At 41.0% G+C, this 17327-nt stretch overlaps 1 protein-coding gene across 3 annotated transcripts in view; it reads left to right on the plus strand.

Moving 5' to 3' along the window:
- The first annotated feature begins 8009 nt into the window (after positions 1-8009).
- MEGF10 (multiple EGF like domains 10) overlaps positions 8010-17327 on the plus strand; it is a 127642-nt gene continuing 118324 nt past the window's right edge. For 2 of the 3 annotated variants that reach the window (XM_063454147.1, XM_063454149.1), the window contains exon 1: positions 8010-8205. In XM_063454147.1, coding sequence (XP_063310217.1) covers positions 8188-8205 — 18 coding nt within the window. In that variant the 5' untranslated portion in view covers positions 8010-8187. Of the gene's footprint in view, positions 8248-17327 lie in introns of all 3 variants that reach the window. The other variant, XM_063454148.1, reaches the window with a different exon arrangement.

Here is a 17327-nt window from a genome sequence, read left to right on the forward strand (position 1 = left end):
GTACAGAAATGGGTACAAGATAGATTACCTGTGAATATTTATCCCCCTGTTCATAGTTATCATCCAGGAGACCAAGTGTGGATTAAAGAGTGGAATAATGTACCGTTAGGGCCCAAGTGGAGAGGTCCATATGTTGTTCTTTTGTCTACCCCTACAGCGATAAAAGTAGCCGAAGTAACTCCGTGGATACATCACTCCAGGGTTAAACCAGCAGCAGTCGATTCTTGGCAAATTACAGCAGATCCAGAGAATCCCTGCAAGATCCGGTTGAAACGCACTACTCAGTCGGAGTAACGAGGAATTATTGTGGATTACAAATTTTATTGTTACAGGTGTGAGTGAGAAGGCCATAATAAAGCCTGTCCGCTTACCAACACATAGTGTATAAGCCAGGAAAGTCTCGAAGGGACACCTGTGAAGACGAGCAGAACTCCATTCCCTGCAGCCCTCACATCCTGGAAGCTGAGGTTCCATCGCACGGACGAAGACTGAGGATGACGGCGAAAGATGTGCTTTTGATTGTGTTTATTTATATGTGTTTTTATATTCAGGAAGGTAGAGGTACCGACACTCCTAGCTGTGAGGTATGCATTAAGACTACGAGAACAGGTAACCATATTTCCCAAACCCTAATTTGGCATTCACAATACGAATGTAAAGGAGAGGTATCAAGATGTAGATACCTAAATATAGACTATAGTGTGTGCCATTTAGGAGTAGGAGAACCTAAGTGCTTCAGTCCAGAGTATCAACCTCGTACAATTTGGTTGACTCTCAGGAATGGAGATCCTCAGGGGACCCTAATTAATAAGACGGTGTTAGAATCCGTACATTCTTCGGGTGTTCTGCTATTTGATGCATGTAAGGCGATATCAAGTGGTAGAAAACCGTGGAATGTATGTGGGGATCTTAGATGGGAGAGGACGTATGGGTCTAATGATAAATATATTTGTCCCAGTAGTAAAAATAAATATGTGAGTCCTAGATGCCCAAATAAAGACTATAACTTTTGTCCATATTGGTCTTGTGTGGGGTGGGCGACTTGGGGACAGACAGTAGATAAAGACATGATAGTGACTAAGTTGCCGACTAGCCCTTATTGTAAGTCTATGGAATGCAACCCAGTCCATATACTTATTAATAACCCCGACAAGTTCCTAGATAAGTATGGAAATTTATTTGGGTTTCAGATATACGGGACGGGTTTAGATCCTGGGACATTATTGTTTATAGGAATAGAGACTGATACGGTATCCTCCCAGACTCATCAAGTATACCATTCCTTTTATGAAGAGATGAGTATAGATAATAAGATCCCCCATAACGCTAAAAACCTGTTCATTGACCTAGCTGAAAGTATTGCCGGTAGTCTTAATGTTACCAACTGCTATGTGTGTGGAGGTACTAACATGGGAGACCAATGGCCTTGGGAAGCAAAGGAGGTAATGTCCGGTTCTGAGGCAGTTGACCAACTAATATCTACACAAGCCGATTATCATTTGAGTGTTAGAGGTAAATCTGAGTGGAGATTAAAGACCTCCATCATAGGTTATGTTTGCATAGCAAGGAAAGGAATAATGTATAATACTTCTGTAGGAGAATTAACTTGTCTAGGGCAAAAAGCTTATGATGATGATACTAAAAATACAACTTGGTGGTCGGCTTCAAATGTCTCAGAACCATCTAACCCGTTTGCTAGATATGCCAGTTTAAAGGATGTGTGGTTTGATTTATCCATCACATCTACCTGGAGAGCCCCAGCAAATTTGTACTGGATCTGTGGTAAGAAAGCCTATTCGGAGTTGCCACAGGACTGGGAAGGGGCATGTGTGTTGGGTATGCTCAAACCATCCTTCTTCTTGTTACCGATTGAAACAGGTGAGACTTTAGGTGTTAAAGTGTATGATGTGAATCATAGGAAGAAAAGGGGACCCTTAGAGATAGGCACCTGGGAAGATAATGAATGGCCTCCCCAGCGTATCATAGATTATTATGGGCCAGCCACGTGGGCAGAAGATGGTACCTTTGGTTATAGAACCCCAATTTATATGCTCAACCGTATTATAAGATTACAGGCGGTGGTTGAGATTATTACTAATGAGACCTCACAAGCACTCAATCTTCTAGCGAAGCATAATACCAGGATGAGGACAGCAGTGTACCAAAATAGATTAGCCTTGGATTACCTTTTGGCAGTAGAGGGAGGTGTATGTGGGAAGTTTAACCTGAGCAATTGCTGTCTTCAAATAGATGACGAAGGGCAAGCAATAGCTGAGCTTACTAGCCATATGGTTAAACTAGTGCATGTGCCTACTCAGGTATGGAAAGGGTACAATCCAAGTAGTTGGTTTGGTAGCTGGTATGAGTGGTTTGGAGGGCTTAAGGCAGTGGTAGGTGGAGTCCTACTGATTTTACTGTTGTGTCTACTCCTACCGTGTCTTATACCCTTAGTAGTTAGGTCTGTGCAAAGCCTGATAGGAAGTATAGCAGAGAGGAAGGCTGCTGCACAGATAATGGCGATATATAAGTATAAGGCTCTAGATCAAGGAGAACCAATGCAGGAAGATGAGTGTTAAAAGATTCACATCATAAGATAAGTCTGGTCTGGTTCATGGTAACCTGAGGTATATGCAAACCAAGGTTAAGTGATGCCTCAAGTAATTGTGAAATATCAGAGGCATCAAAGGGGGGAATGTGATGTAATTCCAGTAAAATACAAGTTTAGCAGGCTAAGATTGCCACAAGGCATATGTATGTATATGTGTTTGTAGTATCAGTTAGTTAATTACACGTAGCTAAGATACTGTTATCACTGTACTGACCAGGTGCAGGAATGTAAGAACTGGAATTACGCGTCCCTCTCCTTTGTATCAGATGAGCCACGTGGTTAGACCGGATGGATGAGTTTAGACTCTATTTATTAAATAGGTTAAGGGTATGTGTGGGTGTAGTTAATTGTGGGAGGAGCTACAGTGCTATATAAGGAATGTACTCTATGTATTCAGTACTCAGACTTTGCTGTATTTTGGTGACGCTAGTCCCTCTGAGTCCCGATCGGTGATCCAATAAAGAATCTCTTCCTTCCTGAAGAAACCTGTGTCCATCTCTCTGTGCTTGGCTTCCGTCAGTTTCTCCGGTATCAGTACCAGACTGAGAATAAACCAAATCGTGACAGCTCCTGGCAATTGTACTCTAGGTGGCCGTGCACTGGCCCAAAGGTATGCTGGCCCACTGGAAAATGTCCAGGTATGCCAGTGGTCCAGTCTGGCGCTTGAGGTTTCCAATCCCATTTGAACCCGGAAGTGCTCAGTCAGGTTTAACACCACTTCCCACTGTTATTTTCCATTAGCATCTTGACATTCTGTAGAAATCCTCTCTGTTTAATTGACTTTATACTGAGCACTGGGGGTAAGGCAATCACATCTGTTTGCTGACATATCACTTAGCAACCCCGCACACCACATGGAGCTGCATCGCTCCATAAAGAAGAAAATCATATTTATAGCAGGGGGAAAAGATCATCCACTTTTTTGTAAGAAAAAGTCCAGAAATATTAAAAAATGCATTGCAAAGAAATATATAAAAATGTCCCATATTGAATATGGACAATTGGGGCACAAAAATCAACAAATGAAATTAACCAGACAGATTTAATAAACTGAAAAACCATGAAAACTGAAAATTAGATAAAAAAAAGTGTCAACAAATATTTGGTATAGATTCTAGTTTAATTATTAAAGGTATTCTTTAGTGCCAGGAATAAGACGTCCAATTTGTTTCGTTCCAAATGTACATTCATACGAATTTCATGCGGATGCTGACGAAATGTCCAAAGTGCCGAGGTTCCAAAGTGCCGAAGTTCCAAAGAGACGAAGTTCGGTAGTTCGGAAGTGCCAAAGCTCTGAAGTGCCGTAGCGATTTGGATTTCTGGAAAGTGACAAAACAAGAGAGAGGGAGGGAAAATTACGTGAATGATGACAGGAATCTTGACCAATAAGCTAGTTCATTTCGTGAAATGTAATGTTTGTGTCCAATACAGTTTCACTATTCCCTGTCCAATGACATGAGCAATTAATGGTGATTTTGTCACTGACACTTGGCCAGTGAAGGCACACAGAGTCATTGAGGTGGGATAGTATATAAATCAGGCTGTCAGGATGTTGGCTTGCATTCATGTGACCAGACTAGCTGTGATAGCACAAGAGACTGAGAGAGATAAATTACATTACATTTATTGTACTTTACTTGTTGCAAACTTGGGGAGCCACATTGCTTTTAAGTGTTTACAGTGGTTATGGTGTCTGATGCGGTGCTTATGGTACTCAAGAATTACTAGGAAGCAGCAATTGACTGAGGTTACCGGTCCGTCACAGTCTGATTGCCAGGGTGTCTTTCTGCTGCACTGTGACTTTACTGCAGTGATTAATTTTGTGTACCAGCCTCTTGTTCTCACTTTTGCTCTTTCTCTCACACACACTCTCACTTGCTTGTTCACACACAAATTGCTTTCACTCTGCTCTCACACTCTCCACAAAGATGGTGTCACCAAGGTGGGATTATATAGTGCGCAAAAGTGTTGCATGCTGGTAGTGCTCCCTGATTGGCTGCACTATCTGTGCAGTGAAAATATAATTTTGTAAATTGTATATATTTACTAAAGTAACACTACTAATTATTAACTTAACCCAGACCACTTTTTTAAGATTAAGTGGTCTGGGTGCTGCTGTGGTCCACAATGTAATGTAAAACAGTGCTGATTAAGAAAAAAACACACAAATGTTTATTTTTCAAAACGAACGACATTCCGAACTGCCGAATGCCTGAAACAAATGACATGCTGAACTGGCAAATGCCCGAAATGAATGCCCGAATGCATGAACTGAATGCCATTCGGAAGTTCGAAGTGCCGAACCGAGCCAAATGCCATTGGTCCGAATTGCCGAAGCAGACACATTTTTTTACTTACCTGAATTTCCGAACCGAACCAAATTTTTTGCCTATGCACATCCCTACCAGAAATACAAACCTGTTTTCCTGGCATTGTAGAATCCTGCAGTGCCCCCTACATCCTGCCCCCCCATCCCACATCGCTGAGGGGGTTAAAACCCCTTCAGTCACTTACCTGAACCCAGCGCCGATGTCCCTTGGTGCTGGATCAGGCTGCGCCCATGCTCTTCCCCTGCCATCAGCCGGCAGGGGAGAGCTAATGCGCATGCGCGGCAATGGCCACGCTCTCATTAGGATTTTCCCACCAAATATGCAGAGCGTGAGAACATCCAGCTTAGTTTAGATGACCAAAAAGTTGTCTAAGCACCCAGAAGTCCCTCTAGTGACTTTCTTGTAGACAGCCACTAGAGGAGGACTTAACCCTGCAAGGTAATTATTGCAGTTTCTCAGAAACTGCAATAATTACCTCTGTAGGGTTAAGTGACATGGGACATTGCACCCAGACCACTTCAATAAACTGAAGTGGTCTGGGTGCCTACAGTGTCCCTTTAAAGGGTTACTCCAATCAGAGTACCACTACTAATTAATTGAGAGAATCGGCTGAGCGTTCTTAGCAATGAATGAGTGTCTGTCCACAAACATATACACAGGCTAGCTAATGACCCAGCTTTAAGTGGAGTTACACCTAACAGCTAGCATAAATATTTCTGTATAAAATGCTACACATATAGATTTCTTGTACTATGACAACTTCAAAAAACTAAAGTGGTCATGGTGCTTGGAATAACCTTGTAAGGTCCGTAGATTTTTCAAAAGGCGAATAACGCTGACTCACAATTGAGTAGTATGATGATATAAGGTTGTCATAGTGTAGAAGTTAAAATAAAATCCATTCTTTATTTGTAGAAGGTATAGTCCACACAGATAATGCAAATGTGTTCAAGTGTCAATTTCAATGAACCATCTAACATGTTTCATGCAAACAAGTAGACTTGGTCACAGGCCTGTCTCATTAGATATTTTATTTTGCCTTAAGCTGAAGCAAAGAAGGGGAATTGTTAGTGTAGGGGTTTGCCTTGACGTGGCAGGTGGGCTAACATCTAATGGCCATTGGAGTTACCAAATAACCTCCATTTATATTAATTTTGGAATAGTGCGCAATAAACGTTTTTCTTTGTTTTTTTATTGTATGTATTGGGGCTGATGTGTACTATGGTCATTGCTGCCGCCCAGGAGTAGTGGGAGTTTAAGTGCAGGATTTATTTTTGTGTATTTGTATGCCCTTATTGTTGCCCACCGATTCTGTGTCCAATTATTTTTTAGGGTCCCCCCGTGTGCCCACTGCCTGATCCCAATGATGTTATAGTGAAAGTCACATTTCTGCATTAGCAATATCAGTTTTTATCCTTGTCTAAGTACCGTAGTAGCATTCCCTGGCTGAACATGTAAACTCATGTGTTTATCCAGGGAATGCCATCCAAATACAGACATAACTTCTGGGAGACCCTCGGTGTGCATCAAACTGCCTGCAAAATGGCTTGACAGAGAACCGCTTAACAAGAACGAGAGGGGCATGCTGCCGCCATAGCCATTACAGTGGACTGTAGTAGTTATAAACATATATTAACCTTGCACGTCGAAAATCCCTTGATTACAAGAGAGCCTTTGGTAGTAAATGCACAGGCCTTCAAATTATGGTATAATTGTGGGAAAAAAACATTTCCTAATCATATTTCATTGTCCTTCAATCAGCTTCCCCTGCCAATATAAGATAAAATAAAGGGTCACTCCCGATAACTGAGCAATCATAATGCACATTAAGACACCGGGTGATTTAGGTACCCTGCAAAATAAGGACATTTATTAATAAAACTGTTAATTATGGAGAACTGGTATGGGAATGTCACATTGTCGGCTACAGTATGTGAGCTAAAAAGATAACTGAATTAAATGTTTCTATTACTCGGTTAATTTGGTTTATTATGACTTTTGGGCACCAATGCTCCATGTTCTCTTATATGGAGGGCCTCAATAATTTATTCAGTCTGTACCAAACTGTAATGAATTAAAAATTTATACTTAAGGCAAAAGTAGCCGACCTGTGACTTTAGTTGATTTGGATAATTTATCCAAATCAGCTATTTTAGTCTACGTTTTTTTTTTTTTTTGTTTGTTTTTTTTATTTAGCTTTCAATTCTGCCTCCAAGCCATGGACTCGTACAGTCCCATTTATGGCCAGCAGAGTTCACTGCAGGGCCCTTATTGGCTTCTTATTGAAAAGACTGATTTTAACAAATTCAAAGAACACTAAGTAAAAAACTTTTTTTTAAATAATAGCTACAGCGTCTCTAAAAAAAAAAATAGCTTTTTCTGCATGTATAATAAGTACCAAGCGCTCTGTAAACTGTTGGTATAATTAACTATATAACTGATTGTTGACTATAAGCAAGATACTGCATGAATTTGTCCATATTTCAGTATTTTGGACAATATACCGATCTTTTATCTTCTGGTTTATTTATGGGTTACATTTCCCCATGGAATTGCTTATATGCCGAGCTGCTATGGGGAAGAAATGGTTATCTGTGTGTTTCGAATTAAGGGTTAATGGGAAAGTGTAACTTCCTGAGGAAGTCTGGCTGAGATACAGGTATTATAGTAAACCTAAATAGGTCCTAGCTAGATCTGCCTTTTTAATGTGGTGACTTTATTTTGGGACTAAAATGACAGCATTTATCGGTCTGTATTTTTTAATCCGGTATTGCAATAATCTAGATATTTGTTTACAGACTTTACCGAACTTTTTTTCCTCGATAAAGATTGCTGATGAAACAAACAAGTGTTCTTTTTCACACAGTAGCACGAAACGTCTGCAAACCGACTACTCGAAGAATCCTCCTCTGGGTGACCCCAGACCTCATTATAATGTTCTCACAAGGTTTGACAATAGAACCATATCGAGCAGCCTGTGAAGAATGTCTATTGGCCTCGCCCCTCGCCAGCCTCAGAGCTGCTGAATGGGGCTGTGATGAGCAATGACAGCAGGCTGTGGGATAGAAGCCCTGACCAGAGCACAGTGCCCCAGTGAGGCTGAGAACCAAACACTGCACTAACAGCTAGAGGACTCAGAACATCATCTCCAACAAACACAAGTTCAGCAACTCAGGGGACTTTCTGTTTTGTTTTGTGTTTGTTTTTTTTGTGTTCTGCTTTTTGAAACCTGTATATGGCAAAGGGTTAATGAATATCAACTCAACAGTTTCAGAGGGATCTGCCTGATCTTCACAGTCCCCCAGTGAGGTAAGTGATACTGATACTAAACAAAGCAAAGTGTTTTGGAAGTTTAAACTGTATGCACAGGAGAAATTGCATGCTTTCTGCTCAGAGTACCTGACACCCAACATTCTTATTGTCACAGAGTGCATCACTATGTAACTAGACAGGCATGTACCGTGGACTGCAACTCCCATCATTCATGAAAAGAGTTGGGAGTGCCAGTGATTGTATCTCAGCATGATGGGAATTGCAGTCATTAACAGAAGGGATGTCTTTGATTAATTCTGAGCTATCATTTTCAGTTCTTGGGTTTGAGTCATGATTTGCCTACATTGCAACCTAGCTTGTTATTCCCATGTCAAGACAAAGAATAATGGCCCTGTTAGGGAGTTTAAAAAGAAAGTTCCTGGAGTCCTGGTACAATTAATGTGTATGGTCCACAGGAAACTTCCAGACATTTTGTTTAGGGAGAAACAGAAATTCTGTGCAAGACATTAACTTGTACACATTCTCTTCAACTGGTAAAGTAGTTCAGTGACCCATTTACAAAGTTTAACAGAATTAATATGCATTTTGGAAACTCATCTCCCAATGTCAGATGGGTGCATTTGGTAAATACCACCACACAAAACAACTTACTGTAACCAGCTGTCTGAATCCTGATAAATTGGAAATATATATATAAAAGAATATCGCTATCTCTATTTGTCCATAATGTTTACCTGAACATCTACAGGGCTGGTGCATCTGTTTCTCCTTCACTGAAGCAGTAAATGCAAAATATACAGACTGGGTAAACACCATAATTGATTATTGATTATTTGTATTTTTTATTTTTTATTTCTAGAGTGCAGTTGATCATATAGAAAACTAAATTTTGTAACAAATATTTTGACCCATTCCACATTTTAAGTAAGGAGTACTGTGCTGTGTAAAATATAATGATTATCATTGTCTGTTACTCTGCTTGCCTTCCTGTGTGTTCGCCTGTCTGTCTATACATCCATCTATAATAAGAGCAAGCCCTAAATATGATTGCTGTTATACTGAAAAGTTTGTGATTATACTAAAAGCTTGCCATACCTCTCTTTAATAAATGGTTAAAGTGAAGGCCAAAGTAACTCTAGATATTTAAGTTTAACTCTTTTGCTGCCATAGTATCCGTATTATTGATGGATGTAGTTATAGTAATTTATTTTAATACTGTTTACCTTTAACCAGCTGGGTACATCTTGTGGGATCTGTGCCTTCTTTAGCACAGATGTTGGTGATTTGCTTTGCCAATGGTGGTATTTGATAACAGGACCTCTTATAACTTTGTAATGCTCACATCAGATATTGTTGTAGTTAGTTACTGGACTTGTTTTGGGTTTTTGTTTACACCTGGTGGGAAGCAGCTGCAAATTACATTAGACGCACTCTCAGACCCAGCCTCAGCCCACTTTTTGAGTTTACGGAAACCCTTACTACTGGCACAGGCATGAGATGTCTTCAGCATAGACATGGAAAACGAATTAGAGACAACCGCTGTGTTCATACAGGTGTAAAAGACATTAAACCTCCTCCGGCTCTGTAATTAGTGCCATGCTGATGACTGCTCGGTGCTATGAGTAAAATAAAAAAAGGTTGCTCTGGAAGAAAATGCATTGGACCTGACCCAAGTATCTGCATTTGAGTGAAGGAAAGGGAAAATGCCCTTTTTATCTTTAAACACTAAAAGCAATTTTGTGAGGAGTGCTCTGCAAGACCTGTCCTTCAAATCAGCCATCACTGTCAGATTGTACATACACGTTTCATTATCAGACCTGCTCATACTGACTCCCCATACGGTTTAATTAGTCTGCAGTTTTTTGTTTTTTTTTGTTCAGACTTGTGATGTGACAAATAAAATCCGAAGGAGATCATACCTCCCATCCAGTCCTAGGTCTGGCTGGTTAGTGCTGAACAAGGGCATCAATTAATAGGTTCATGGGGCGCAGACTAATGTAGGCCATTCTGCAGCACTTGACACTAGCAGGGTTAAAATCCTTTTTACATTTACCTGATTCTAGTGCTGATCTCCCAGGGCTCTGCCTCCTCTGACATCACCCGACTATAGTGTCCCTTTAAGGTCAGACCATCAGAACTGGAAAAAATTTGCTAAGTCAAGCTTTCAGTTTGGGCTACTCTGGCTTTAAATTTAAAATATACTTTGAATTCTCACTTTAGTAAATAACCCTGATAGGTAGCCTTGTGTACCAGGATTGTGCACATACGAATAAGACTGACATGCTCATTTTACAACTGCTGTACGTTCCAGCCGTATTCTGGCTGAAATCTTCCATCCAGATTTCATGCCTCCCATTGTATTCTCTAAAAGTAGAATTGTTGTAGATTTACAAGTGATATCACAAAATAAGTATGTATGCCACATTTCAGAATTTCAAAATAGCTTAAGTTGGAGAATTTTTTAAACTTGACTATTTTTGTCTTTTTTTTAACTTCACTACAATTCACCTTTGTGGCAGAACCCCTGCCTGTTCGTGAATTCATTTTTATTATGTGTATTTGCCTGTGTTTCGTGTATTGTGCCCGCTTCTGTTCGGGAGTGCTTCCACAAAGGGAATCCATTTCCCTACCGAACGGTGACCATCCCTATATCTCATTTAGAATGCTAGGTTAGAATGTTCCCACCTCGCAACATAAGTGTCAAACAGCAAACTGCAAGGGAAACAATTAATGAGTGCTCCCCTGGGTGGCCGCCAGTTTGTTAGACGAATGCCAGCCAGGGGGAGCATTCGTGGTTGTTTCCCGACTCGTTCATCTCCTGAACGAGGACCTCCCTGGTGCCCCATTAGAACGTTCACTCCAATTAATCAGAATGTTCGCACTCGCAACCTAGGTGTGAAACCGCAAGGGAAGTAATTAATGAGTGCTTCCCTGGGTGGCCACCATTTGTACAGGTGAATGCCGGCCAGGGGGAGCATTCATACCCCGAAAGGAGACACTTCCCTTGTCTGGGTTTCACACCGAGACGTTGCGAATGGGGGCTAGTCGATGGAAGACCACTGTGAGGGTCCCTGAGATTGGTGTGGGTACTTTTGGAGGTGCTGGCAAGTTTGGCAGGCTTTTCTGAGCCTGACCAGCTCTTTTCCCATGGGCAGGCTTTTCTGTGCCTGGGCAGGCTTTTCCTGCGCCTGGACTCCCAGGCACAGAGGCTCCTGGGAACAAGACCCCTTGGTGGCTGGGGTGGGAAACCCTGTGTTTTAGTGGCAGGCTTTGGGGACAAAGAGAACAGAGTTCCTTCCCGCGCTAGGGCCTCGGGGAGAGGGATGATCCAGGGACGGGACTCTGTATGGTTGTGTGGTAAATACCTTGCATGGGGTTATGCATAAAAGCTGTGTATGGCCAATACAATTGTGTTTTACATCCAGAACTCAGTGTCGTCCAGTTACTGGGGGGAAAATCGGTCTCTTATTATTCTAAGTGGTTCCTGAGTGGCTGAAGGAAAGAATTAGCAGAGGTAACCGGTCGGGTTACCCAGGGGTCCGCTACAACCTTTAAATTAAAAGAACAGGCCTTAGGCCTTTGGATGCCCTGTGCGAAAAATCTTCACCCTTGTCTAGACTTTATTAATAGCCTATGATTGGATTATGACTTTAGAAAGTTTTTAACACTACCAAATATTGGGGGAGATATGGTGTTTACATACATTTATACAAATGAATAAAATATAAGCTAGTGATTTTTTTAAAATAAATATTTCTATATTTAAATATAGAATCATTGATGTATGGGTATTGTGTAGTGAGTTTTGATTTTTCTATAAAGACAGATGATTTATTTGTGCATCCGTACTGCTGGAATGTGTCCAGTGAATACACAATGAATACATATAAGTATAAGAGTGGATACTTTTAGTAATATTCTAAATAAAAAAAAGCATTCTAAATCCTTGCTGACATAGGCGTGAGCACCAAAGCCCGGAAACAAAACCACATTGACATTCCAAATGCCATTGTAGAATCATATTATCTTTAGGTTCCATTAGCATATTGTAAGATACCTCCCTCATTATAAAACATTGGGTCACATTTGATTCAGTCTTCTGAGAGTTCGTTTTAAAACCAATCCCTGACACCCAATGTGTTAATGGTTGTAATTAGCTGTGGTTTGGGAGGGGTACTTTGTGGATACATTTGTATTCTCTGATCTCTGGGAACTGACATGCAATGACTTACAATTTACTTAATTAGAAGTTAGTTGTTCGTCATGGGATATAGATTTTAGTTTTAAAGTGCAGTCCATATGGAGGGTATCATATGTAATAGACGAAGTCGCCCAGGTTTTTGTCTGCCACAAAAATGATGGAAATGCTTACTGCAGTGAATTTGTTTATAAATAATACATGAAAGCAAACCGAACTGATAAACACAAAAGGATAATATAAAGTATTAAAATAGTGCCAATTCTGCATTCACTGAGTATGATATATGAGCTACTTTGTTTAGCAGATACAACTTGGGGGTATCTTTCCTCTGCAGGGCTGACCTTTGGCATAATATGACATAAACAATTCTTTTAAATTACTCTTTGTGGAATTTACATTGGATAGTGAGTGATGCTCTCAAGTGATACCTACCAATTCCACCAGATACATCCCTATCTGTGAATACTCCTGTATAGGGATACTCAGACCCCTAGAGCACTTTAGCTTGTTGAACTGCGTTTTGTGTGAATAGTGTGTACTCATTTTATTTAAATTTTACCAAAAGTACAAGTTTCATTAGAAATTGTCACTTTTTATAAATTAACTTTTAATCAGACAACAGGTCCTGTCCTCAGATGGCGACTAGAGGTGCTTCCTGGGGCAGTGCTGTACAGTGTGCAGCACTGACATTTAGTGTCTCCACCCTCTGCATGGAGACACTGAACTTTCCTCATAGAGATGCTGACTGGCCAGGCTGGTGTTTGGCTCTGCTCCCCGGCCCGCCCCCTTGGCTGAGATTATCGGAATTGACAAGCTCAGCCATTTCAATGCTTTCTTGTGATTGTCACTTTTGATAATGTCAGCCAAGGAGGCAGATCGGGGCAGAGCCAGTACCAGCAGATTGGAATAAATTTAAGATTTTACTATATTTAGAAGGGCAAAGGGGCGGGGAATGGGGGGCTAGATATTGTTTTTAACACTATAAGGTCAGGAATACATGTTTGTATAACTGACCCTGTATTGTTACTTTAAATATTTATTTTTTGCTCTTATCTATGCTGTGTACTAACTTTTATCTTTGCTGTGTACATACAATAACTAAAGATGTTTTCATTACAGTGATCACACAGTTAGAACTATATTAATCAAAGTAATACATATCAAAGGAAGATTTAAGTGACACCACTCATTACCTATCATCCTAAATAATGTTCAGACCAGACGTTGTTATTCTCATCAGTACAATACTCTCCAAACCTTTTCAAGTAGCTCACAGCTAGTCACAGACAATATGACAATATTTGCTCAAAGCTTTGCAAAGCTATGTTGCTCTATTAATAGAATAGTTGTGATGAGGTGATAACCCACCTGCAATATGTAGAAAAATTGTAGGAAATAAATTTGAATTAATAGTGTATCTGCTGATATTTTTCTTCAAAATGTTTATTTGTCTAAATTGTTCAGCCAATTTTAACTTTTAACCACAGCTCAATGTCGGATAAATAAACCACCAACGAAACAGTGCTAAGGCATGTGTTGCTAATACCATGTATTATATATTTACAGATCATTAAAGTTCACCATGGGAACATTTCTACTTGCTGAATTTTCACTCGCCAATGGCAGAAATATGTAACTGTGTATGTATGTATGTATATGTGTGCGTATATATATTGGTTCAACATTGGCAAGTGAAAAATTAGCTCTGGTAAGTAGAAAAACTGAAGCTCCTGTATCGCGGTCTGCTCCACTCGGCCACGCTACCAGAATTGTAGGAGACACACCGGGGACGGGGGGAAGGAACACTATGGGACAGGGGCAGAGGTGGGGGGGGGGGGGAATAACACTATGGGAAAGGAGATGTGGGGAGGAAAGTACACTATGGGACAGGGGAGGTGGGGAGGAAAGAACACTATGAGACAGGGGAGGGGGAGGGAAGGACACTATGGGACAGGGGAGGTGGGGAGGAAAGAACACTATGAGACAGGGGAGGGGGAGTGGAAGGACACTATGGGACAGGGGAGGGGGAAACAACACAATGGGACAGGGGAGGGGAGAGGAACACTAATGGACATGGGACAAGGGGGGGAGAACACTATGGGACAGGTGAGGGGGAGGGAAGGACACTATGGGACAGGAGAGGGGGAAACAACACAATGGGATAGGGGAGGGGAGAGGAACACTAATGGAAGGTGGAGGGGAGAACACCATGGGACGGGGTGGGACGGGAACCCCGTCCCATGGTGTTCTCCCCTCCCCCTTCCATTAGTGTTCCTCTCCCCTCCCCTATCCCATTGTGTTGTTTCCCCCTCTCCTGTCCCATAGTGTCCTTCCCTCCCCCTCACCTGTCCCATAGTATTCTCCCCCCCCCCCCCCCTTGTTACACATGTCATGTGTCCTTAAGGGGTTAAGTGTTATTTGGTTGTGCTGCTCTCCTAAGATGAACCTTACCAGCCCCTATATAACCGGTTAACATGGCATTAACTAGAAATAAAGAAGAAATTTAACAGGAAGGAAACATTGGATTTTTTTTAATGCTATTTCATGTCCTGATATTTGACATGAATACATTCCTCAAAAAAATGAAACTCCATACAAGAGGAAAAATACAACTTCAGTACGAGTCATGTATGTGTGTGAGCCTCAATGCGTGAATGGGTTACGATGATTATTCCTATTGCAATTAACACCAGTTGACATATAGATGTTAAAAGTTTGTTGTAATAGGGGAACACTCTGTTTAGTCATGTCAGGAGAAGGAACAGCATGGAATCTTTAGTGAAAGTCGAGCCCTTGGAACTAGAGTTAGAATTTGTACTTGTATTTTTATTGCCATTTATATAGCGCCAACAGATTCCGTAGCGCTTTACAATATTATGAGAGGGGGGGGGGGGTTTAATTATAAATAGGACAATTACAAGAAAACATACAGAAACGATAGGTTGAAGAGGGCCCTGCTCAAACAAGCTTACAGTCTACAGGAGGTGGGGTACTTGTACCTCCCAGATATAAATGTTGTTGGAAGGGAAAGGGATTTAAATATATTTTTCAATAATAATTCTTTATATTATTTATTGCTAGGGTGAAAGATGCTCTTCTAAGTGGTCAGCCTTTGTGCTGCTGATTTTAATTCTGCATATCCTACCCCCAGCTTCCTGGAGCCAAAATGGATTTAAATGAATATTGCCTTTTCTATATTTCACACACACATGAAGACGTATGATTATGTTCTAGTATGAAAATGACAGGAACCAAATCACTTGATTTACTTGGCATGTAATTGTAAAAGAATGTCGTTTTTCACTTTTGAAAATAAATGGAATTTCATAATTGGAAAGTCTAATGCGCTTCCCCCATCCAGATCATTTTACAAGTAAATTAGTCATGATTTCCGAGGATAGGCCTTGCACACTATTTTGTGCATTTAAAATTACAGAAGCATGACATTTAGACGCAGCCGTGCATGGTAGGTCAATTTAAGTGAGCTTAAAGTTGCTTTGTCAGGAGGCACTTTGAAATAGTGTACATTGGCTCAGCTTTTCTGTCCGAAGGTAAGGCTACAAAATAAAATAAATATTACGCGGATGAGAAGTCTGTGGAAATAAATAAAGTAACATGGAATTTCAGTTTGGTTATTAGGTCATGAAATACATAACCCTTTGATAAGTAGGGCAGATGGTTTTATAGCAACCTTGATACCACCACTCCAATACTCCCTATAGTGTCCGAGTTATTATCAAAGTAGTCAGCATTAGCTGCAAAGGACTTCTGTGTATGTATGAAAGTTTAATAGTCTCTGTTTTAATTAAGAGACACTATAAGCACTGCTTACATTTTGGGTATGGTGCTAGAAAGTGTAGCTGATGACATTTTAAGATGAAAGGCTACTTGACACCAGCCCAGATACCGTATTTTTCGCTTCATAAGACGCACCTCACCATAAGACGCACCTAGTTTTTAGAGGAAGAAACCCAGAAAACAATATATTCTGAACAAACTGTCCCATAGTGTTTCTTACTATGGGACAGTTTGTTCAGAATATTTTTTTTCTCCCCTGTCCCATAGTGTCCCCCCCCCCCTCCCATAGTCTTCTCCCTTCCTCCCATAGTCTTCATCCCCCGCTCCCCATAGTCTTCACCCCCCCTCCTCATAGTCTTCACCCCCCTCCCCATAGTCTTCATCCCCCCTCCCCATAGTCTTCATCCACCCCCCCATAGTCTTCATCCCCCCTCCCCATAGTCTTCATCCCCCCCTCCCTATAGTCTTCATCCCCCCTCCTCTCCCCATAGTCTTCATCCCCCTCCCTTCCCCATAGTCTTCATCCCCCCTCCCCTCACCTCCCCATAGTCTTCTCTTCTCTCCCATATTTTCCTCTCCCATACTGTCCCCCTCCCCATGTCCCATAATTACTTACCTGTCTTGTAGCGTTTCTCGGCAGCACAGGGCGCACGTCCTTTCAGTCCCGCCGGAAACCGGAACATGAAATTCAAGTTCCAGTACCGCAGTGCGCCCTGTGCTGCCGAGAAACACTACAAGACAGGTAAGTAAACCTTCACATTCGCTCCATAAGACGCACAGACATTTCCCCTCACTTTTGAGGGGAAAAAAAGTGCGTCTTATGGAGCGAAAAATAAGTTTATTATGTCATGTCAGATACTTTAAAAAAACAGCAGGTTGAACTATAAATTAAACTAAGGTTTATCTAATCCAGCATATAACAGGTTGTATATTCAGAAAATATTCGATACAGTTAGATATGTAGAATAAGAAATAACAAATAATAGTGCAACACTATATGATGATTAACAATGTCCCCACTTTTTATGGAAATCATAGACTCCAAATAATTAAGCACCTTTAAGTTGCCTTCCATTACAAGGGAGGTCTGGATCCTCTATTGACTTCTCGCTCTCCG

This window comes from Pelobates fuscus, chromosome 5 (genome assembly GCF_036172605.1).
Source record: "Pelobates fuscus isolate aPelFus1 chromosome 5, aPelFus1.pri, whole genome shotgun sequence".
NCBI lineage: Eukaryota > Metazoa > Chordata > Amphibia > Anura > Pelobatidae > Pelobates > Pelobates fuscus.